The following is a 25,044-nucleotide window of genomic DNA, read 5'->3' as shown; positions in this document are numbered from 1 at the left end:
TTGGTGACCTGCCTGACCAATGGATTAACTGTCCTTTGGTTTGTTGCTTATGTGAACGCTTGTAAAGGTCATTGCTCTGCTGCTTGGCTGCCTACCTCACAGGCTACGTGACAGTCTGATTCAAGAAATGCCATCATGTATTGGAAAGACGGAACAGATTATTTACTGGTATTTTACTGATTCTGAGATGCATTTCCTCCCCTATGGTAACATCTCTGAAATTGATACAGTGTATTTCACTTAGATTCAGTAGTATATCATAGTGTAACTGGCATTGTTTTTTCTTTCTTAATGGTCATAAAACAATGGTAAACAATGGTGCCTCTACAATCAGTAGCATTTATATTTGATGAAATAAAGTATTATTGTTACTATCAATAAGTACCTACTGAGGATGATAATGTTCAGCAGAATAACATTATTGTTAAAGTTTAAAAAAACTCACCTAAAAAAAAATAAAAATGTGCACAAAGATTTATGTTCAAGATGTTCATCATGTTGTTTATAATACAATCTAGATGACCAATATTAAGTTAAATATATTACGGCAAACTCACATACTGGAATATTATGCATTTATTAAACATGATGAAAGGTATATTTATTAATATATACAGAGGTGCAGTGGCTTACATCTATAATCCTAGCACTTAGGAAGGCAGAGGTGGGGGATCACTTGAGCTCAGCCTGGGCAACATAGTGAGACCTTGTCTCTATAAAAAAAAAAAATTAACAAAAAAAATATATAGAGAGGTTTACCACATAAAGGTCAGTTACAAAATAATATGTCCAAGTTAATTCTGTTTTTATGAAATATATGTACATACATAAATGAACATTAAAAGGTCTGAAAGAACATATGGACTTTAGTGTTTTCTATAGATGAGGTATTGTCCTAAGCTTTTTATAAAATTTCTCATTTAATTCTCAAAATAACTCTGTGGGATAGGTATACTACTATTAGTAGTATCCTTTTTTTTTTTTAGAGATGGGGTCTTGCTATGTTGCCCAGGCTGGAGTGCAGTAGCTATTCATAGTTGCGATCCCTCTACTGATCAGCACAGGAGTTTTGACCAGCTCGCTTCTGACCTGGGCCGGTTCACCCCTCCTTAGGCAACCTGGTGATCCCCGTCCTGGGAGGTCACCATATTGATGCCAAACTTAGTGCAGACACCTGATTGGCATAGTGCACTACAGCCCAGAACTCCTGGGCTCAAGCGATCCTCCCACTTCAGCCTCCCAAGTAGCTGGAACTACAGGCATGCGCCACTGCACCCGACCATATCCCTATTTATATAGATAAGAAGGAATCTCAAATAGCTAGTAAGTAGCCTGGCTGGGCTTTAAACCCAAGCAATGTGACTTCAGAGTTTATGGACTTAGCTACTATATTATAGTGGTAACTTTGTGTGGTAGATGATTTTCTTGGTCATGATTTTCTGTGTTTGCTAACTTTCTAGAACAGACATTTTTTTTTTTTTTTTTGAGACATAGTTTCGCTCTTGTTACCTAGGCTGGAGTGCAATGAAATGATCTCAGCTCACTGCAACCTCCGCCTCCTGGGTTCCAGTGATTCTCTTACCTCAACCTCCTGAGTAGCTGGGATTACAGGTATGTGCTACCATGCCCGGCTAATTTTCGTACTTTTTTAGTACAGACGGGGTTTCACCATGTTGGCCAGGCTGGCCTAGAACTCCTGACCTTGTGATCTGCCTGCCTTGGCCTCCCAAAGTGCTGGGATTACAAACATGAGCCACTGCGCCTGGTGAACAGACACATTTTACTTAACAAAAATCACATGTGGTTAAAAAATTCATTTATCCAAAAATATTTGTTGAGCATCCCTTGCCCAAAATGCTTGGAACCAAAAGTGTTCCAAATTTTGTATTTTAAAAATATTTACATATACATAATAAGATATCTTGGGGATGTGGACCAAGTCTAAACACAGATTCTTTGTTTCTTCTTTCTTGCTTTCTTTCTCTCTCTTTCTCTTTCTTTCTTTTTGTGGGTGGGAGACCCCGCAAGTGCCAAGGCAAGGGTCTGAAGCCTCAGCCTGTTCCCATATAAATGATGAAATTAGAAATATAATCACATAAGTAATCATAGATATAGACACTTAAATATATATATATATATATATATATATATATATATATATATATATATATATATACTCATTATAATCTTTTAATGTTGCTAATACTTCTCGGGTTGCAAAGTGTGAACCTAACGTGATGCTATGAAAGAAGTGACACTAAGGCAAGATGCTCTAAGCCCTCTGTCACTCCCGCATAAGGGCTACCGGAGGGCGACTTGGCTGTGCAGCAGTGCCAGCGCTGGGAAAGTGCCAGGGCTGGCAAAGTGCCCGCTGTTTAGCCAGTTGTGGAAGGAGACATCTTGGATGTCTCCAGAGGAGTTAGGAGAAAACTCAGCTCCCACAAGCTCTTGTGGTAGGCCTGATAGCTGTCAGCGAACCCCACAGACATCCGGGGGCTTAAGTGTCTCTATGTGGGGCTGTGCTTCAGGGGTCACGTTCCATGTCTACTTTCACCTTTCACTTCTGCACCTGGTTCCTCTTTTTCTTAGAAGATATCAGTAATAGTAACATAAATCTCAAGGTCTTCTCTCTTTTTGACAAGTATGAAAAAAGTGCTGATGCAGTATGCTACTTCCCTCTCCTGGGCTACCTGAAAGTCCTGGGCCCCTGTCTCTAAGATACGTGATTTACCTGACCCTATCACCGACCACCAATGACCTGCCCAGTCTACCCTGCCCCCTGCTTTGTATGCAATAAAAGCCAGAGCGACTAGACACTCAGGGCCACTGCCGGACTCAATGCTTTGGTGAGCAGTGGTCCCTTGGGCCCAAACTTTTTCTCTTGATCTCTGTGTCTTGTCTTTCTTTTTTTCTACAATTTCTCGTCTCCACACCAGTGGAGAGGGGCTCATAGGATCCTGTAGGGTTGGACCCTACATTTTTTTTTCTCTGTTGCCCAGGCTGGAGTGCTGTGGCACAATCTCAGTTCACTGCAACCTCTGCCTCCTGGGTTCAAGTGATTCTCCTGCCTCAGCCTCCTGAGTAGCTGAGACTACAGGTGTGTACCATCACGCCTGGCTAATTTTTGTATTTTCAGTAGAAATAGGGTTTCACCATGTTGGCCAGGCTGGTCTCAAACTACTGACCTCAAGTGATCTGCCCGCCTCGGCCTCCAAAAGTGCCAGGATTACAGGCGTGAGTCACTGTGCCCAGCCCCATTTATGTTTCATATATACTTTATACACATAGCTTGAAGGTAACTTTATGCAATATTTTAAATTATTTTGTGCAAGAAATAGAGTTTTTGTTAAGTACTAATTTATAGAATTGAGGTCAGGAGTTCGAGACCAGCGTGGCCAACGTGGTGAAACCCTGTCTGCACTAATAATACAAAAATTAGCCAGAAGTGGTGGCACAAGCCTGTAATTCCAGCTACTTGGGAGGCTGAGGCAGGAGAATTGCTTGAACCTGGGAGGTGGAGGTTGCAGTTAGCCGAGATCACACCACTGCACTCCAGTCTGGGCGACGGAGTGAGACTATGTCTCAAAAAAAAAAAAAAAAAAAAAAAAGGCCAACTAGCCAGGCATGGTAGCACATGAGTGATGGAGAATCATTTGAACCCAGGAAGCTGAGGTTGCTGTAATCATCCCACTGCATTACAGCCTGGGTGACAGAGTGAGACCCTGTCTCAAAAAAATAAAAAAAAAAATAATAAAAATAAATAAATATATATATATAATTAATTGAACATCAATTTGTAAAATTCACATTGCAATCATATATAATCATAGTTTCTGAATAAACACATAGTAATTGCTACTGTTCTCAAACCTCTAAATTTTGAGTGCTAATTCTCTGAATTTGGCAGGCACAGACACACAGATCTGGTGGGGCAGAGGCACTTATTAAACTGCACATTGGGAGGTCATTGTAATAGGTAATGTCGAAAGCAAATAAAGCATACACTGTGGCTTACTTTCAGAAAATTATAAATTAAAATAGTAGCAATATGAAAAAGAGTGAAATTTAAAATATGATTCCTTGTGGCTTACAATAACAAAAAGAGACTACAGCAAAGATCATATAAGTAAACCCATGACTATATCAATACTTGTATTGAAAGAAACAGACCTTCATTATAACATGCTAATTAAAAGAAGAAAATGAACATTCATTGAGCACCTACTGTATACCAGACATTGCTAGGTACTTTCACATACATTCTTTCACGTAATACTCACCATAATCTTTTAAATTATTTATTATTTTACCCACATTTTATAAATGAAAAAGCAGTTTCAGAGAGATTAAGCAGTTTACCCAAAGTCAACTACTAGGTAGACAACAGGATTAGAATCTGTCTGACTGCAGACACTGTGCTTTTTACTACACTGGTCTGACTGTTATTATTACATACATTAGGACATGCTCCATTATCAAATAATATTCTCTGGTGCATGACAGCTAAGACCTGAAATAAAGTTAATATAACCCCTCAATCTAACACTATATGAGGATTCCACCGTATTTATACTAGAAATGTGTAAATATGGTGGAATCCTCATATCGTGCTAGATTGAGAAACACAGCTTAATAAGAAAAAAGCTCAAATGAAAGATACAATCTAAATAATATAGACATTAGAAAACCATTTACCTGTTTTTCTGGTCCTAGTGCAGGTGAATCTGTTTCTAAGCATATAGAAGTTAAAGGCAACTGTTTCACAAGTTTCTGCTTCTTAGATAAAAGAGAAAGCAGGTAAGTTTAAAACATGAGAAACAAAGAGTATTAAATCGACATGCTAATAATACATCTGATTCTGCAAGAACTTAAAATTTATGCTTTAATCTGGGCGAGGTGGCTCACACCTGTAATCCCAGCACTTTGGGAGACTAAGGCAGGCAGATCACAAGGTCAGGAGTTCGAGACCAGCTTGACCAACATGGTGAAACCTCATCTCTACTAAAAATACAAATATCAGCCAGGTGTGGTAGTATGTGCCTGTAATCCCAGCTACTCAGGAGGCTGAGGCAGGAGAATTGCTTGAACCAGGGAGGCAGAGGTTGCATTGAGCTGAGACTGGGCCACTGCACTCCAGCCTGGGCAACAAAGTGAGGCTCTATCTCAAAAAAAAAAAAAAAAAAAGCAATTGCTATGCCGGGTGTGGTAGCTTACACCTGTAATCCCAGTACTTTGGAGGCTGAAGTGGGCAGATCACTTGAGGCCAGGAGTTTGAGATCAGCCTGACTAACATGATAAAACCCCATCTCTATTGAGAATACAAAAATTTAGCCAGGTGTGGTGGCTCACACCTGTAATCCTAGCACTTTGGGAGGCTAAGGCAGGCGGATCACCTGAGGTTGGGAGTTCAAGACCAGCCTGGCCAACATGGTGAAACCCTGTCTCTACTAAAAATACAAAAAATAGCTGGGCATGGTGGTGCATACCTGTAGTCCCAGCTTCTCGGAGGCTGAGGCACGAGAATCACTTGAACCTGGGAGACAGAGGTTGTAGTGAGCTGAGATCATGCCACTGCACTCCAGCCTGGCCACAGAGTGAAAATAATAATAATAATAATAATAATTAGCCAGGTGTTGTGGTGCACACCTATAATCCCAGCTACTTGGAAGGCTGAGGCAGGAGAATTGCTTAGACCTGGGAGGCGCATGTTGCAGTGAGCCAAGATCACACCACTGCACCCCAGCCTGGGCGACAGAGTGAGACTCTGCTTCAAAAAAACAATTCAATTGATAAATGCTAACGGGATGCTTATTATGTTCTCATAATTCCACTACTAAATATTATGTTAAAATATAAACACTAATTCCTAAAAATTATCCAAAGCTTCTAAGAAAACCAAAGAATAGTAACCATAGCAAAAATGAGGTATATCCAGCAAGCAGAAATCTAAACATCTGATATCACATGCCAATAGAAACAAGGAAGTGATTTCTGTTGTTTCTCTATCATCACACTCAGTGTTTCTTTCTAACATCCATTTTAAGGCACTCAGCTTTATGTTGATAAATCTAAGGGTTTTCTTTGTTAGTTTTTGAGACAGAGTCTGGCTCTGTCACTCATGTTAGAGTGGAGTGGCACCTTCTTGGCTCACTGGGACCTCCACCTCTTGGGCTCAAGCCATCCTCCCACCTCAGCCTCCCAAGCAGTTGGGACTATAGGCACACACCACCATACTCAGCTAATTTTTGTATTTTTGTAGAGATAGCATTTCACTATGTTGCCTGGGCTGTTCTCGAATTCTTGAGCTCAAGTGATCTGCAGGCCTTGACCTCCCAAAGTGCTGAAGTTACAGGCATGAGCCACTGTGCCTGGCCCAAATCTAAGGTTCTTATGCAATTTAAATTTTATTTTATCTTATTTATTTATTTATTTTTTATATGGAGGCTTTGTTGCCCAGAGTGGAGTGCAGTGGCGCGATCTCAGCTCACTGCAATATCTGCCTCCTGGGTTAAAGTGATTCTCCTGCCTCAGCCTCTCAAGTAGCTGGGATTACAGGTGTGTGCCACCAAAGCCAGCTAATTTTTGTATTTTTAGTAGAGATGGGGTCTCATCATATTGGCCAGGTTGGTCTTGAACTCCTAACCTCAGGTGATCTGCCCACTTCAGCCTCCGAAAATGCTGGGATAACAGATGTGAGCCACAATGCCCAGCCCAGTTTAAATTTTAGATTGGGTGGTGGATGGTTTTCTTTTCTTTCTCTTTCTTTGAGACAGGGTCTTCTGTCTCCCAGGCTGGAGTGCAGTGGTGTGATCTCGGCTCACTGCAACCTCTCCTTCTAGGATCAAGTGATCCTCTTGCCTTAGCCTCCTCAGTATCTGGGACCACAGCCACATATCACAACGCCCAGCTAATTTTAGTAATTTTTATAGAGATGGGTCTCACTATGTTACTCAGGCTGGTCTCGAACTCAGGGCTCACGGGATCCTCCTACCTTGGCCTCCCAGAGTGCTGGGATTACAGGTATGAGCCACCATGCCCGGCTGTTTTATTTTCTTATTTATAATTTACTGTGTGTAGATTGTAAGAATTGCAATTAACTCAATACGTTTTATGCCAGGAACACAATTCTCTTGCTGCCACTGCACATAAAATTAAAAAAAAAAAATGGGAAGGGGACAAATGATGCAAAGTGGAACACTGTTAAGCTGTTTATGATTAAAAATTTCAAAGCATACAAGTGAGTATTCTTATGCACTGTTGGTAGATAACGGTTAAACTGGTATAAATGTCCTTGAAGTAAATGTGACAATTTATGCCAAAATTTTAAAAAAATGTATAAACTTTTACTTAGTGATTCCATTTATAGGAGACAAGTGGACAAGTGTATGCATATGTGTTTGTGGATGTACAAAGACATTCATGAAAACACTGTTTATAACAGTGAAAAGGCTAGGCATGGTGGTTCATGCCTGTAATCCCAGCACTTTGGGAGGCCTGAGATCGGGAGTTCGAGATCAGCCTGACCAACATGGAGAAACTCTGTCTCTACTAAAATTCAAAATTAGCCAGGTGTGGTGGCGCATGCCTGTAATCCCAGCTACTTGGGAGGCTGAGGCAGGAGAATCACTTGAACCCAGGAGGCGGAGGCTGTGGTGAGCTGAGATCATGCCATTGCACTCCAGCCTGGGCAACAAGAGCAAAACTGTCTCATAAAAAAAGAAAAGAAAAAAACAGTGAAAAACTGGAAACAGCCTAAGCTTTATCTAAGGTAATGCTTAAATAAATTACGATATATCCACATGTGAAATACTACTTATTCAGTATAAAAGATGAAGTAGGTCTATATTTATAGACATAAATACATATCTATGAAGCTGGGTTAAAAGAAAAAACAGTAGCATATTCTTTTATTTTATCCGAATCAATGTTAACAATGGTAGTCTCTGAGTGGTGGAATTTGGGTTGACTTGAAATTTGTTCTTTCTTTTCTGAAGTTGTTTTAATTTTCTTTAAAGTGAGAAAAAACAGCATTTGCATTTCAGTTTTGGAAGAGAAATGGTCTCAGCTAAAGATTATACTAAGAAATTTCTCCACAAATAATAAAAGTAGCAAAAATAAAAATAAATATTGGACTATCAATTAACCAAACCTGATTGACATTTATAGCACACTCCATCCAAAGCAGAATATACATTCTTTTCAAGTGTGTATGTTCCATTCACCAAGATAGACCATATTTAGGCCACTAAGGAAATCTCAATTAATTTTAAAAAGTTGTTAAAATCATATAATGTATGTTCTCTGAACACAGTGGAATTAAAGTAGAAACCAGTAACAGAAAGATATCAGGAAAGGCTGGGTGCTGTGGTTCACGCCTGTAATTCCAGCACTTTGGGAGGCTGAGGCCGGAGGATCTCTTGAGGTCAGAAGTTCAAGACCAGCCTGGCCAATATGGTAAAACCCTGTCTCTCACTAAAAAATTAGCTGGGCGTGGTGGCACATGCTTGTAATCCCAGCTACTCAGGAGGCTGAGGCAGGAGAATTGCTTGAACCTAGGAGGTGGAGGTTGCAGTGAGCCGAGATTGTGCACTCCAGCCTGGACGACAGAGTGAGACTCCGTCTCAGAAAAAAAGAAAAGAAAAGAAAGATATTAGGAAAATTCTTAATTTTTGGAAATTAGACAGCACACTTTTTAAATAACCTTATGATCAAAGATGTCACAAGGTAAGTTAGAATGTTTTGAACTAAAAAAAGTGAAAACAGAGCATATTAAAATTTGTAAAATGCAGCTAAAGCTTACACAAAGATAAATGATTGCTGATAGAGATATTTTTATAAACTTTGACTATATCTTAATTTTGCTCTCTCTTTACCTATGTTTGTTGTTTGTTTGTTTTTGTTTAGACAGTGTTTTGCTCTTGTTGTCCAGGCTGGAATGCAATGGCGCGATCTCAGCTCACTGCAACCTCCGCCTCCTGGGTTCAAAGTGATTCTCCTGTCTCAGTCTCCGAGTAGCTAGGATTGCAGGTGCATGCCACCACACCTGACTAATTTTTGTATTTTTAGTAGAGACAGGATTTTACCATGTTGGTCAGGCTGGTCTCGAACTGCTGACCTCAGGTGATCCACCCGCCTTGGCCTCCCAGAGTGCTGGGATTACAAGCGTGAGCCATCACGCTCGACCTTATTTTAATTTTACAGTTAAGTCTTTGATCAATTTCTGAGTTCATTTATACACACACACACACACACACACACACACACACAAACGTGAGGTAGAGACCTAAGATTAATTGTTGTAAAGTAACTAGAATAGTATCACAAGTATGTAAGAAAAGCTCATACTTTAACTTTTATTTCATAAAGTGTTAGATGAGTTTCAATGAAAAAATTTACCTGTCCACTTCTTATGACAGAAGGGGGAATTGAGAAGAAGTACCCAGCTCTTACTCCTTGCATGGCTACAGATGGCCGACCATCAAATGCATGCAGCAGTACCTTGTCAGCACCTTTCAAAAATGAAAGATAAAGCAGAATTCCATTTTATTTCCCATCAATCAAGTTAAATAACAGAAGTCTGAAATTTTAAGTAAATGTTGGTCACTAGGATATAAAGAAGAGGTTCTATAACTTCTAAAGGGTGGATAAATGTATGGTGTTCAAAGAGTAGAATAAAAATATAGTAAATTTTAGGCCAGGCACAATGGCTCACACTTGTAATCCCAGAATTTTGGGAGGTGAAGGCAGGCAGAGACCAGCCTGGCCAACATAGTGAAACCCCATCTCTATAAAAAACACAAAACAGCTGGGCATGGTCGCACAGGCCTGTAGTCCCAGCTACTCGGGAGGGTAAGGTGGGAGGATCACCTGAGCCCAAGATGTTGAGACTGCAGTGAGCTGTGATTCCACCACTGCACTCTAGCCTGGGCATCAAAGTGAGACTCTGTCTCAAAAAATAAAATAAGAAGAATATATGTAGGCTGGGTGCAGTGGCTCACGCTTGTAATCCCAGCACTTTGGGAGATTGAGGTGGGCAGATCACCTGAAATCAGGAGTTTGAGACCAGTCTGGCCAACATGGCGAAACCCTGACTCTACTAAAAATAAAAAAATTAGCCAGGCGTGGTGGCAGGCACCTGTAATCCCAACTTCTTGGGAGGCTGAGGCAGGAGAACTGCTTGAACACGGGAGGCAGAGTTTGCAGTGAGCCGAGATAGTGCCATTGCACCGTAGCCTGGGTGACAGAGTGAGACTCCATCTCTAAATAAATAAATAAATAAATAGAAAGAGGAAATAAATTCTTTATCTTCAGAATAAAATAGAAATATTCAGTAATTTTGGCCAGGCATGGTGGCTCATGCCTGTAATCCCAGCACTTTGGGAGGCTGAGGTGGGAGGATCTCTTGAGCTCAGGAGTTTGAGACCAGCCTAGGCAACATGGTGAAACCCAGTTTCTACTAAAAATACACACACACAAAATTAGCAGGGTGTGGCAGTGGTGTGCCTATAGTCCTAGCTACTTATGGAACTGAGGTGGGAGGATCACTTGAGCCTGGGAGGCGGAGGTTGCATGAGCAGTGATTACCCCACTGCAATCCAGCCTGGGCAACAGAGTGAGACTCTGTCTCAAAAAAAAAAAAAAAAAAAAAAAAAGAAATATTCAATTTAAAAGACAATTATTTAAATTTCCTGCACCATCAGACCTTTTCCAGAAGTCTGTGAGCCGTCAAATTGTTTCTAACAGGAGGTTTTTTTAGGCAGTCAAGTGGATTCTCTTAACAAAAATGCTAGCAGAAGAAGAAATGGGGGCCAGGCGCGGTGGATCATGCCTGTAATCCTAGCACTTTGGGAGGTTGAGGAGGGAGGATCATGAGGTCAAGAGATCGAGACCATTCTGGTCAATATGGTGAACCCCAACTCTACTAAAAATACAAAAGTTAGCCAGGTGTGGTGGGGTGCGCCTGTAGTCCTAGCTACTCGGGAGGCTGGGGCAAGAAAATCACTTAAACCTGGGAGGTGGAGGTTGCAGTGAGCCAAGATTGTACCACTGCACTCCAGCCAGGGTATCACAGTGAGACTCCATCTCAAAAAAAAAGAAAAAAAAGAAAAAGAAAAGAAATAGGAAACTAAGTGACACAAATTCAACAGTCAGAGTCGGCTTCACAAAATTACCCCCAGTTCTTAAAGGGTAGCTGCTCAGCCTGCATAAAAATCATGCTTTCAGTGACTCTAGAAGTATTAATCACTGAGAAATACAATGTTTTCTAGTTGCAGGCAATTACATTTACTTTATTATTTGACAGTGTTTTTTCAAATGGTATGACCATTAGTGGGTTACAACCATAAGTGAGTTATGAAACCAACTTAGTAGGTCACATCACAACCAATCAAAGTGTGCTTATATGAACGTGTATATCTGTGTGTGTGTGTGTAGCACACACATTTATACATACTGATACACACATACACATATAAGAACTGCTCGTTAAACTTTTGTTAGCTTTCTTTATGTGAATATGAGTCTCAAAATAAATTATGTTTCTTATTGTGGATGGAACCTTTAAAAGCTTGAAAAATAATGCTGTAAGATGTAATTTTACTTTAGGAACAACTGACGGAGAGTGTGTTTACGTATGATGGCCAAAATCTGTATTTCTGCATTTCTGTAAATTCTGCGTTTTGCAGCAGCAGCCAGAAAATATACAAAACAGTGACCCAACGTGATTGCTGTGTGATTGCCCTTCTTTGTCTTTTTTCCTTTTCCTCATTAATCAGCTGACTAAGCTGATTAAGAAATTGCAGCTGCTGGCTGGGCACAGTGGCTCACACCTGTAATCCCAGCACTTTGGAAGGCTGAGGCTGGTGGATCACCTGAAGTCAGGAGTTCGAGACCAGTCTGACCAACATAGTGAAACCCTGTCTCTACTAAAAATACAAAAATTAGCTGGGTGTGGTAGCACAAACCTGTAATGCTAGCTACTTGGAGGCTAAGGCAGGAGAACAGCTTGAATCCAGGAGGTGGAGGTTGCAGTGAGTCAAGATTGCACCACTGCACTCAAGCCTGGGCAAGAGTGAGATGCTGTCTCAAAAAATAAAATAGGCCAGGCATTGTGACTCACACCTGTAATCCTAGCACTTTGGGAGACTGAGATGGGCAGATCATTTGAGGTCAGGAGTTCGAGACCAGCCTGGCCAATAGGGTGAAAACCTGTCTCCTACTAAAAATACAAAAATTAGCCAGGTGTGATGGCAGGTACCTGTAATCTCAGCCACATGAGAGGCTGAGGCAGGAGAATTGCTTGAACCCAGGAGGGTTCCAACCTGGGTGACAGAGCAAGACTCCATCTCAAAAATAAATAAAGAAATAAAATAAAAAGAAAGTGGAGCTGCTAATTTCTTTTTTAATTTTTATAAAGTTATTAATTTTTAAATTAAGGGACAAATTATTTGATTCAACTTTTCATTTACACTATCTGGGCCTTAGAAGTATCGTAATTACACTGAAAACCTAGTAAACAATATCCTGACTTGCAAAATCATCTTAGATGATTTCCACCTCTCTTCTTGCCCCCTGCCCTTCAGTAAATCAGATTAAAACATGGGTTGCTTTATGAGAATGCAAACTGGAATTGTCAAATTTGAACATTAGCCCCATTTTTCTCAGGAAACTAAATACCTTGCTCTTGTAAAAGGTTGATGGTAGGTCTTCCAGCAGAGCGTGAGTGCACATTTCTGTTTAACAATAAAATTTCTTTTAAGTACCACTGTGAAAGTATTGTTTTTGATCTATTAAAGTAGTTCAGAGTAAAAGAAATGTAGAGCTCCATTTCAGGAGAACTCTGATCATTATTTAATTTGCTCTATAGCTATTAACATAGAAAAATAATTAACCTACAAAGGCAAATTTAGTCTTTTGGCTAATTGGATCTGTCTGATTAGGACTTGTCTTTGCTCTTCCTTCTGTTCATCAGTGCCAGCAAATCTGGGAGAGAAATCTAGTCCAACCTACAACAAAAAAATAAAAGATATTACATATTTAGGTTTAAGGAACCTCAAAAGAGATATTTTGGATTGATGCTCTCCAATAGAATATAATGAGAGGAGCAAAAGCAAGCCACATAAAAATATTAATTCTAGTAGTCACATTAAAAATATTAACAAAAACAGATAAAATTAATCTTAATATACTTTAACACAATATATTCCATATATTATTATTTTAACACATAGCCAATATAAAATATTTAGTTATTTTATATTCCTTTTCGTTTGTTTGAGACGGAGTCTGCGTCTGTCACCTAGGCTGAAGTGCAGTGGCACGATCTCGGCTCACTGCAACCTCTGCCTCCCAGGTTCAAGCGATTCTCTTGCCTCAGCCTCCCAAGTAGCTGGAATTACAGGCATGTGCCACCATGCCCAGCTAATTTTTGTATTTTTAGTAGAGACAAGGTTTCACTATGTTGGTCAGGCTGGTCTTGAACTCCTAATCTCAAGTGATCTACTGACTCAGCCTCCCAAAGTGGTAGGATTACAGGCGTGAACCACCGTGCCCGGCCTTTGTGTTTTTTTCTTTTTGGTATTAAAATTTTGAAATCCACAGTGTATTTTACACTTACAGCATATCTCAGTTCAGAACAGTCACATTTCAAATGCTCAGGAGCCGTAAGTGGCTACTCCATTGGATGGCACAGATTATAGATGACTCCTTCTGGGACTATTTTGGCATGCATTCTATAAACTATTCTGAATTTAAGTGTTATTCTTATCTTTTGTCTTTAATTAAAAATGGAATTTATTACCAAGTAATAAAAATATTTCACAATTGGCCGGGCGTGGTGGCTCACGCCTGTAATCCCAGCACTTTGGGAGGCCGAGGCGGGTGGATCACGAGGTCAAGAGATCGAGACCATCCTGGTCAACATGGTGAAACCCCGTCTCTACTAAAAATACAAAAAATTAGCTGGGCATGGTGGCACATGCCTGTAGTCCCTGCTACTCAGGAGGCTGAGGCAGGAGAATTGCTTGAACCCAGGAGGCGGAGGTTGCGGTGAGCCGAGATCGCGCCATTGCACTCCAGCCTGGGTAGCAAGAGCGAAACTCTGTCTCAAAAAAAAAAAAAAAATATATATATATATATATATATACATATATATATATATTTCACAATTGGCCAAGCATGGTGGCTCATGCCTATAATCCCAGTACTTTGGGAGGCCAATGTGGGTGGATTACTTGAGGCCAAGTGTCCAAGACTAGCCTGGCCAACATGGTGAAACCCTGTCTCTACTAAAAATACAAAAAAATTAGCTGTGTGTGGTGGCGCATGCCTGTAATCCCAGCTACATGGGAGGTTGAGGCAGGATAATTGCTTGAACCCGGGAGGCGGAGGTTGCAGTGGGCCGGGATTGCACCACTGCACTTCAGCTGGGATTGCGCCACTGCACTCCAGCCTGGATGACAAAGCAAGGTTCCATCTCAAAAAAAAAAAAAAAAAAATTCACAATTATAAATTATTTAAATAAAAAAGTTATTTAATTACAAACTCTAGCCCGTTTAAAGTGTGTTTCTAAATTACTTATGAAGAATTATAGATACTGTATTAACTCACCAGACCAAGGACCCATATTTAAACACAAGAAAAGAGAAGAAATGCTATGATTTTTCTCCAATTAAGGTAGGCCTATGGTAAGGCTTTCGATTGTTCCATTCCCAAGCTTTGTTACTTATTAAAGAAGTATCAACAAATTATTATTTGGCTAAATGAGGTGAACATAATTATTTAAGTCAGTTACAATCACCAATACTGAACGAAGTGTTATTTTCATATATAGAAGTTTGAATTAGAAGTCATTTGATCAGCCTAGTGGCTGTTTACCTCTCCAATTGCCAACAATCGATCCTTATAATTCTCGATAATGGGCAAAGCTACATCCAAATCCTGGGAGAAAAAAAGTAAAATTGTTAAAATGGAAGAGAGGAACTGCTATTTCACAAGCTCCAATTATGTGCTAGGTGCTATGCTATCCTGGTGTTTTACGTACATTTAATTCACTTAAGTAGTCAAAGAACCAGCAATAATAATCCTTCTATAATGGTGAGTACCTCTACCTGAAATTTGGGTAGAAACATATCCCATACCCATTCAGGTTATAAGAATATGACTTTTTATGAAGGGCACCACTCAAACATTGCCTTCTGTTTAGGATGTATTTCCTGACATTTAGGAGGCATTTGGACATTCTGAAATCACTAAAAAAAAGAGAGGCAAAGCACCAGGTAGTCACCTTTGCATGTGAATTTTGCGATTGCATTGTTGTGTTCTCCCCTTAGAATTTGTCTGCTTGGTGAGTTTATAATAATGATAATCCCATACTTCCTTTGCACTGTTTTCACTGATTTCATTTGTCTTTATAGTCCTGCTTTGATTACTTGTCCTAAAGGTTCAGCAATATAAACAATGAATATCTCATACATGCTTGTTAACTATTGAAGTAGCTGTGTATCATTAGTTTCAATGATATTACCTTTTCCACTCAGGAGAATTTGCCCTGTGAGCATTCCCTTCTTAGGCAGGGAGAAGAAATATATGGCAAATTGCTTCTAGATACCTTTTAGACTACATTGCAGATTTTAGTTTCAGGATATGTAAATTGCAAAGTATTTCTCCTGAGGATAATCAGAACAAGAGAGAATTAAGAAAAGAAAGGTAAAGCAGATGACAGAGGAACAGGAGTAGATTTTACAACTATGAGAGAGAGAGAACAAAGATAAAGGAGAGTTAAGTTAAGGCCTTGAAATATAGTCTAGTAGACCCAAAGAAGAATTAACATTGTCATGAGATGTGATGGGTATATGACCCTAGATGTCATAGAAGCTATTTGACAACAAGATGAGTAGGTTAAACAGTTCCAGGCAAAGCTTTTTCCCTATTACACATGCAAACTACCCTATGTCTCTGAGATCTCAGAGGGACTGGAGAAGGAGGAGAAGTCACTCAGGAAATGTCTGACACTTAGAAAGCCTGAGTCACAGAAATTACACATTTGGAGGAAGATCAGATGTAGAAAAAACCATGCCTCCTGGAATATGTATTATCTATGAAAAAACAAAACAGATTTATAGTAAGACTATTCAAATTCCTAATAAAATAGACCTGGAAGCTTTTATCAAGTCAAGAATGATAAATAGAAATTAATAGTAGAATATAATTCACATTACTTATTTAATATGTACAAATGCATTTGTGTGTGTGGTCTCTGTCATTTTATTTTAGTAGATGTCAGCATATTTATAAGGATATTTATAGGTCTATTTCTGACTTCAATTCCATCCCCACTCCCTTCATAAGGTCTCAAGTTCCTTAACAGCTAATGGGTCTACTATACTTTTCTCATTTTTGTTTTTTTTTAAAGATAGGTTCTCAGTTTATCACCCAGTGGTGTGATCATAGCTCACTGCAGGCTTGAACTCCTGGGCTCAAGTGATTCTCCTACCTCAGCCTCCCAAGTAGCTGGGACTACAGGCACATGTCCACATGCCTGCTGATATTTTTAACCCTTGTGTAGAGATGGGGTCTCGCTATGTTTCCCAGGCTGCTCTCCAACTCCTGGGCTCAAGCAATCTTCCCACCTCAGCCAAAGTGTTGGGATTACAGGAGTTGGCCATGGCACCCCCACCCTACTACGGTTTTTATAAAAAGAAGATTCTATACCCCTATCCCTTGTGACTGGGCATAATACCACTATATAATTTTCATCATTTACAAATGAGGAAATTCAGACTTGGCAAAGTTAAGTAATGTGCCACAGATCACAGAAGTCAGTAGACCAGGCCTCTCTGACTTCAAGGCTCATGAATGCTGTTTCCACCATGCTGCTGAAAGAGGAAAGGAAGGAGGGACAAAAAAGGGAATGAATGAAAGAAGGAAGGAGGACAAAAGGGATCAAGGGGGAGAAGAGATGTATTCATAATGATTTTAAATAATTAAAATCGATTTTTTTTAATTATAGAAAATGTTTAGTCTTCAGAATCTTTAGAACAGGGGTCAGGTGTTGAACAGAAATTAGTGAAGTGGGACAAGCAGACACAGTAGCTAACTGGAAAGCAAATACCCTGCATGCACAAGCAGCAGAATGCCGCCAGGGAATTGTGAGCCACCACAATTCATTGTGATTTATCCCCAGTGCCTAACTGTGCCTGGTAATAATATTTATTGAATGAATTAATTAATTCAGGAATATGTTAAAAGACTTACGTGATGCTAGGCAATTCATCTTACAAAATAAGTTAATTTGATGAATATTTAGTGCCTATCTAGCTTTGTACTACATATTTTGGAAGGTTGTGAAGGTGCAATGAGGCATACTTCCTGTTTTAAAGGGGCTTATAATCTAATCAGTAGGAGAAAACTAAACTGCAGTATGGACTACGAGTGCAATTGGAATAAAAAAGGGCCAACTCTGCTCATCTCTAATCTATTCCAGAGAATTATCACAACATTTGATGGGTTCTATCTGCTTTAATAATCAATAATTACCTATCGGTCAGGCATGGTGACTCACACCTGTAATCCCAGCACTTTGGGAGGCCAAGGCAGGTGGATCACTTGAGGCAGGAGTTCAAGATGAGCCCGGCCAACATGGCAAAAACCCATCTCTACTAAAAATACAAAAAAATAAGCCAGGTGTAGTGGTGCATGCCTGTAATCCCAGCTACTTGGAAGGCTGAGGCACAAGAATCACTTGAACCAGGGAGGCAGAGGCTGCAATGAGCCAAGATGGCGCCACTGCACTCCAGCCTGGGTAACAGAGCAAGACTCTATCTCAGAAAAAAAAAAAAAAGTACCTATCAAATTGTTGGCATATTAATTACTTTGGTAAGTTAAGCAGTCTACTCAATTCTATATTAATGGCAAATATATGCCAAATCCACCTAGTTCTCTACCTCCAATGCTAGTCCTCTGATCCAGTCCACCATTATTCATAGCCTTCTAACTTTCTCCCCTTTTCATTTTTTGCCCTCTTTAAAACCCACTCTTCATACCACAGCCAAGGGGATCTTTTTAAAACATAAATTACATCTTGGTACGCCTCACATTAAACCCTCCATTGCATGTGAACTAAAATCCAACAAGGTCCTATATGAAATCTCTGCACATCCCTCTTACCCCATCACTGTCATTCCTCTCTTCCTCTAGCCATATCAGCCCTCTTTCTGTTTCTTGACTACACTGAGCTTATTCCTACCTTAGGACCTTTGTGATTTGTTGTTTCCTTTGCATATAACACCCTGATCCTCTCTTTGCATGGCCAATTCCTTTGTAGCATTCAGGTGGCAGCTCAACTGTCACTACCACAGAGTCCTTCCTTGATGACATCATCTAACAACCAGCATCCACAACACCTACTATGTAATTTCATTTCATTGTCTTCAAAGCACTTATTGCTATCTAAAGTCTTCTTGTTCGTGTAATTGTTGACTATCTGCACCATCTAGAATCTAGCTTCCGTGAGAAGGATCTTACTCATTATTGGGTCTGCAGTGCTGACAGCAGTGCCTGGCATGTAGCAGGTGCTCAGTACACATTGTTTGACTACCTAACTAAATGAATGTCTATTAATATAAATCCCCACATAAATGAAAAAAGTGCTGCCCTGCTATGATTCCACATTTGTAGAATTGTGACTGTCTGGCAATGTAGCTAATTTTATCATACTTAACAATTCAGGATAGCTACAAGATAAGCATTTTTACCTGAAGTGCATGAATTTTATTTTGTTTAATTCCATTTTTTTTTTTTTTTAAAGAGATGAAGTCTCACCATGTTGCCCAGGCTGGTCTCGAACTCCTGAGCTTAGGTGATCCTCCCATCTCGGCCTCCCAAAGTGTTAGGATTACAGGCGTGAGCCATGACGCCTGGCCATGAATTTTATTTTGAAATAAGTAGAGCTACCTAAGGTATCTTAATATAGAAATAGAGATACATTATTATTTTTAAAATGGCCCCATATCTTAATTTATTCATAAGTAACAAAAAGTCATTACTTCTTCGAAATGGGACTATCAACCCCATTATGCAATAAAGCACTCAAGAAATTGTGCATCTTCCTGATGCTGAGTCAGGAGACAAATGTGAAATATAAGACATACCGACTACTGTGAGTCAGTGAAACCTTGTGGGTAGGATGTTTTTAGAGAGGTTATAAAATCTGCGCAATTTAATAGTTGGAGAGCAACCCTGCGGTAGTGGTTCTATGATCAAAGACAAACTACTTACTTGAACTCATCTGTTCCCTTATAGTATATGGCACCTCTGAATTTCTTTCTTTTTCTATATATTCTGTCACTTTTTTGCCAAAGCAACATGACTACAGGACCAAGAAAATGTGAAAAAAGTTACACATAATTCTACTATATCAACACAATTACTATCATTTCCGTGTTTTTGCTCCAGTCTTTTCTTTATGAATATATGTTTATGTACATGTCACTCATAGTGAATACCCCATTTGGTATTCTGCTTTTCTCCCTGTATTATACTGTAAGCATTTCCATGTGCTGTATACACTTTATAATCCTCATTTTCTGTAAATGCATTACATTTAACACTCTACAATTTAACTAATGATTTCTTTATTTCTGAACCTCTAGGCTGTTTCTACTTTTGCTCTATTACAAATAATCTTGCAACAAACATCTTTGTGAAATAAGGTAGTGTTTCCTTCTTTTGGATTATTTCCTAAGAATATAAATTAGAAAGAGGAGGGTTACTGAGTAAAAGAATTCTTTTGTATCCCAGCTACTCAGGAGGCTGAGGCAGGAGAATTGCCTGAACCCAAGAGGCGGAGGTTGCGGTGAGCCGAGATCGCACCATTGCGCTCCAGCCTGGGTAACAAGAGCGAAACTCCGTCTCAAAAAAAAAAAGAATTCTTTTGTTTGTTTGTTTTTAATGGTTTCTGTTTTTTATGACTGTTACCTTTAATGTGACACTTCTTTGGTCTTCTGGTAAAAGTCCTTGAATTGGATGAACACCCAAGCATGGCAGGACAAACCCATTATACCTAAAAATGTAGAACCAATTAAGAAAGCAGGAATAGTAGACTAGTAGATTACAATGTATCCTAAAGAATAAGTAGAGGCCAGGCATGGTGGCTCATGTCTGTAATCCTAGCACTTTGGGAGGCTGAGGCAGGTGGATCACTTGATGCCAGGAGTTCATGACCAGCCTGGCCAATGTGGTAAAATCCTGTCTCTACAAAAAAATACAAAAATAAGCCAGACCTGGTGGTGCATGCCTGTAGTCTCAGCAACTTGGGAGGCTGAAGCAGAGAACTGCTTGAACCCACAAGGCAGAGGTTGCAGTAAGCTGACATTGTGCCACTGCACTCCATCCTGGGTGACAGAGCAAGATTCAGTCTTAAAAAAAAAAAAGAGTAAGTAGAAAAGAATCTCTTTTTAGGACCACGTTAAAATGCTTTTCCCTCTTTATTCTCTTTAAAAATAGATCTTTGATATTATAAACTGGATGTCACAACTGTGTTCTTATTAGCAGCCCTCTTAATAGAAGTAGCACCTTTCTGAAAGTTGCATAATCTTTTCAAATTCTCCTGAATGTTCAGCAACCGCCACAAGGGCCACAACATTGGCCTGAAAAAAAAAAAAAGAAGAAGAATAGAGTTCCAAACAATACACATTTTATATAAATTATATAAAAATTTAAAGTTTTCTATGCATTTCAGTTATCCTTGTTCACCCATGCTCCATCAATACAATCAGAAGGGCTATCATTGAGTATTTACTATGTTTCAGGCTCTATGTTCAGTGAATATAAATATTGCATCATTTAATTTATAGAAACCTATAAAGTAGACTGTAGTCTACTGTACAGATCAGAAGACAGAGTTTTGGATGTCGAATAACTTGTCCAAGGACATCAGGTCTATATATGAGGTCCAAAGCCCACATTCCTAATTAAGCTACCACAGTGAAAGCTTGCTGTATGTAAAAATGTACTACTACCATTTCTGGCTCTATCATTTTCTGAGATGGCCACAAAATGCTAGTTACAATGAATTTAATAAACACTTCCAAAAAAAATAATTTTTCCAAACAAATCAAAACATTTCAGAAAACTTTTATAATATATCCTACATCTCCAGAATCACATGAATTTAAAAACTGAAAGACGGACCAATTTGTTCCATGGTGCTGTCGAGCACGGTAGCTATGGGAACATGTTTTGAATTCAGACTAACTTGTCTCTATCACTTCACTAGCATGTGTCTTCAGACCAGTTACTAATCTCTAGGCCTTAGTTTCCTCATCTGTAAAATGGGAAATGGTTGGCTATAAAATAATAATTTCCTCAGAAAGCTATTGTGAAATATTGAATGAGGTAAAGTACAGAAAGGCCTTAGCTCAGTACCCGGCATGTGACAAACACTTAATAAATGCTACTTAGGCTGGGAGCAGTGCCTCATGCCTATAATCCCAGCATTTTGGGAGCTTGAGGTGGGTAGATTGCTTGAGCTCAGGAGGTTGAGACCATATAATCTTGATTGCAGTTGAGATCATATAATTTTATAATTTTGATTATAAATAATACAAATTGGCTGGGTGCAGTGGCTTATGCCTGTAATCCCAGCACTTTGGGAGGTTGAGGCGGGCAGATCATCTGAGGTTAGGAGTTTGAGACTAGCCTGGCCAACATGGTGAAACTCTGTCTCTACTAAAAATATAAAAATTAGCTGGGTGCGGTGATGCGCGCCTACAGTCCCAGCTATTTGGGAGGCTGAGGCTGGAGAATCACTTGCACCTGGGAGGTAGATGTTGCAGTGGGCTGAGACTGCGCCACTGCACTCCAGCCTGGGCAACAGCCTGAGACTCCATCTCAATAAATAAGTAAATAATAAAAATTAAAATTGCTACTTATCATAAACTACTGAAACAACATCAAGGTAGTATATTTAAATTTCAAGCTGTCTTTGCTTGAAATGATAGTAAAATAAAAAACCAAAAGAGCAATTACAAATATTGACTTACCTTCTTGGCTTTCTCCAACACATCATCCAAATCCTAAAACATGCATAAGAAATCACCATTATTTTAGATGAATAAGTAACTAATCTTGGACTGTGTATGTCAATGTAGTTGAGGCATCACAAAGAATGGCAATGATAGCAATGAATGGAGTAGTGGAAAGCAAGGAGCCTACACTGACCTACCTCCTGTTTACTCTCACTCTCAGTAAAGTCTGGCTTCTGTTCCCAACACTAAAAGAGAAACCTCTGTTGTCAAATATACAGGGTATTTCTCTGTCCTCATCTCACTCTACTCCTCGGCAGCATTTGGAATCCCTCACTTCCTTCCTCCTTCCTCCTTAAAATGGTTTCCACTCTTTGCTTCTGCAACACCACTCTCTCATTGGTGGCTACTTTTCAGTCGCCTTGACAGGCTCCCCTTCCTCTTTCTGACCTCAAGAACCTCTGCTCCTTTCTCTGCACTTGCCTTGCGTAATCTCACTTCCTGTCATGGTTTTAATATCATCATTATGCTGAGTCTCCAATTTTTTTTTTTTTTGAGACAACATTTTGCTCTTGTCTCCTAGCTGGAATGCAATGGCATGATCTTGGCTCACTGCAATCTCCGCAACCCGGGTTCAAGCAATTTTCCTGCTTCAACCTCCTGAGTAGCTGGGATTACAGGCGACTGCCACCACACCCAGCTAATTTTTGTATTTTTAGTAGAGATGGGGTTTCACCATGTTGGCCAGGTTGGTCTTGAACTCCTGACCTCAAGTGATCCACCTGCCTCAGCCTCACAAAGTGCTGGGATTACAGGCATGAGCCACTGTACCTGGCCTGAGTCCCCAATTTTTATCTTTATTTTATAACCGTTTCCTGAACCCATGACTCACATTTTAAAATTATGACATCTCCACTGGGATGGGATTAGGCTTCCCAATATGCCCCAAACACAAATCTTTATTTTCTCCCCACAAACCTATTCTTTCTGCCTACCTCCCCACCTCCACCTCAGACCTTGGTCTTCCCTTATCTCAGTAAACAGCACCACCATCTTCCCTAAAGCACTAGCTAATAATCTGAGCCATCCTTGATTCCTCCCTTGCCCTTGCGATCCACACACAATTCTTCAGTACGTACTGTGGATTGTGTCTCTAAAATGTATCTTGAATCCATGTATTTCTCTCAAACTCACCTGCTATCATCCTAGTACGAACAGCCAACATCTCTCGCCTATATACTGCAAAAGCCCCCTAACTGGTCTTCTAGCTTCCACTCTTCTCCGCCATCCATTTGCCATACAGCAGCATAATGGTGCAAAAATGGATAGCATCACTCCTAGCCATTTTTGTTTAATCCTAGGACTTTGGGAGGCTGAGGGGGGTTAATCGCTTGAGGCCAGGAGTTCAAGACCAGCCTGGATAACATGGTGAAACCCCATCTCTACTAAAAACACAAGAAATTAGCCAGGTGTGGTGGTGCACACCTGTGATCCCATCTACTCGGGAGGCTGAGACAGGAGAATTGCCTGAGCCCAGGAGACAGAGGTTGCAGTCAGCTGAGATCGCGCCACTATTGCACTTTAGCCTGGGTGACACAGCCAGATTCTGTCTCAAAAAAAAAAGGAAAAGAAAAAGAAAAAAGGATAGCAGATCTTGTCACTTTCTCTTTTTTAAAAAGCCCTTTAATGAATCCACATTGTGCTTCAAATGCAATCCAAATTCCTTACTGACCTACCTCACCTATCCCCTGCAAACCTCTCCAGTTTTGTTCCATGCCTTTCTTTTTCTAGCTCATCAAGCTCCATTCAGCATTTCCGCAGTTGGAATGTGCCAAATTCTATCTTGTCTGGGGACCTGCAACCTATCTGTTTTTCTCACCAGCATACAGTCACCCCCTGGTTTGGGTGGCTCCTTGTCTTCTCAGCCTTAAGTGTCAGCTCCTGGGAGAATTTCCCCCTGAAATAAAATCCCCCTTACTTTTCTATCATTAGTCTCTAGTTTCTCATGTAATGGGTAAAACAGTTTGTAAATAATTTTATGTTTGTATTTTTTTTTATTATTTTAATTGAGACGAGGTGTCACCACGTTGCCCAGGCTGGTCTCCGAACTCCAGGAGTCAAGCGATCTGCCCGCTTTTGCCTCTCATAGTGCTCGGATTACAAATGTGAGCAACCACACCCAGCCGTGTGTGTATGTGTATGTGTATATATATATATTTTTTCCTTCCTTCCTTCCCTTTTCTTCTTCTTCTTTTCTCTCTCTCTCTTCCTCTCTCTTTTTTTCTTTTCTGTTACCCAGGCTGGAATGCAGTGATCTCAGCTCACTACAACCTCCACCTCCTGGGTTTAGACGATTCTACCACCACAGCCTCCAGAGTAGCTGGGACCACAGGCAAGCGCCACCACCCTGGGTTAATTTTTGTATTTTTTTGTAGAGACGAGGTTTCACCATGTTGCCCAGGGGTGGTCACGATCTCCTGGACTCAGGCGATACGCCGCGCCCGCCAAAGTGCTGGGATTACAGGCGTGGGCCCGCGCCCGACCTCTCCCCGATTTGAACGCGTTTTGAGGACGGCTTCCCAGGAAAAGTGGCGTCTCAGCCAGGGAGGTGAGAGGCCCGAACGGAAAAACAGGCCAGCCAAGGGGAGGTGGGGGAACGATTCCAGGAACTCAGAAGAGCAAACAAAAGCCTTGTGGAGATAGCTTACAGCGACTTCATCAGGGGAAAAAAATCGGTATGTCTGAAGTTAAATAGGGAATAGGGAAATGGGGGGCGGGTCAAATGGCCATAAACAAGGGTCTGGTGGGGGAGATGGGGTTTGGTCCCAAGGGAGGAGAGCAAAGATAACGCGAGTGGAAAGGACGGAGCCCTCCCTGCTCCCTCGGGCCCCGCATCGCCCTCACATACGCGGTCGAAGTCCGGGGAGGAGACGTGGCAGTGACAGTCCACCAACCCTATGCCCACCGTGCCCATCGCGCCCCGGTGGCCGCCGCTTTAGACGCGCCCACAGAGCCGGGGCCG

The 25,044-nt window shown here is 40.5% G+C and overlaps 1 protein-coding gene across 6 annotated transcripts in view; it reads right to left on the bottom strand.

Moving 5' to 3' along the window:
- The window catches only part of TATDN3 (TatD DNase domain containing 3), a 26,796-nt gene extending 1,752 nt beyond the window's left edge, over positions 1–25,044 (bottom strand). The window contains exons 1-9 of one of the 6 annotated variants that reach the window (XM_064383492.1): positions 24,931–25,044; positions 22,041–22,073; positions 20,572–20,645; positions 19,975–20,059; positions 14,875–14,937; positions 12,895–13,004; positions 12,676–12,731; positions 9,397–9,509; positions 4,696–4,776 (exon numbers count right to left, since the gene is read on the bottom strand). In XM_064383492.1, the coding sequence (XP_064239562.1) occupies positions 4,696–4,776; positions 9,397–9,509; positions 12,676–12,731; positions 12,895–13,004; positions 14,875–14,937; positions 19,975–20,059; positions 20,572–20,645; positions 22,041–22,073; positions 24,931–24,996 (681 nt within the window). In that variant the 5' untranslated portion in view covers positions 24,997–25,044. The other 5 variants (XM_064383489.1, XM_064383494.1, XM_064383491.1 and 2 more) reach the window with 5 other exon arrangements.

The sequence above is a fragment of the Aotus nancymaae genome, unplaced genomic scaffold (assembly GCF_030222135.1).
Source record: "Aotus nancymaae isolate 86718 unplaced genomic scaffold, 86718_ANA_hifiasm-v0.15.2.pri h1tg000032l_0, whole genome shotgun sequence".
NCBI lineage: Eukaryota > Metazoa > Chordata > Mammalia > Primates > Aotidae > Aotus > Aotus nancymaae.
The sequence above is the reverse complement of the archived record's forward strand: the minus strand, read 5'-3'. Positions and strand labels throughout refer to the sequence as shown.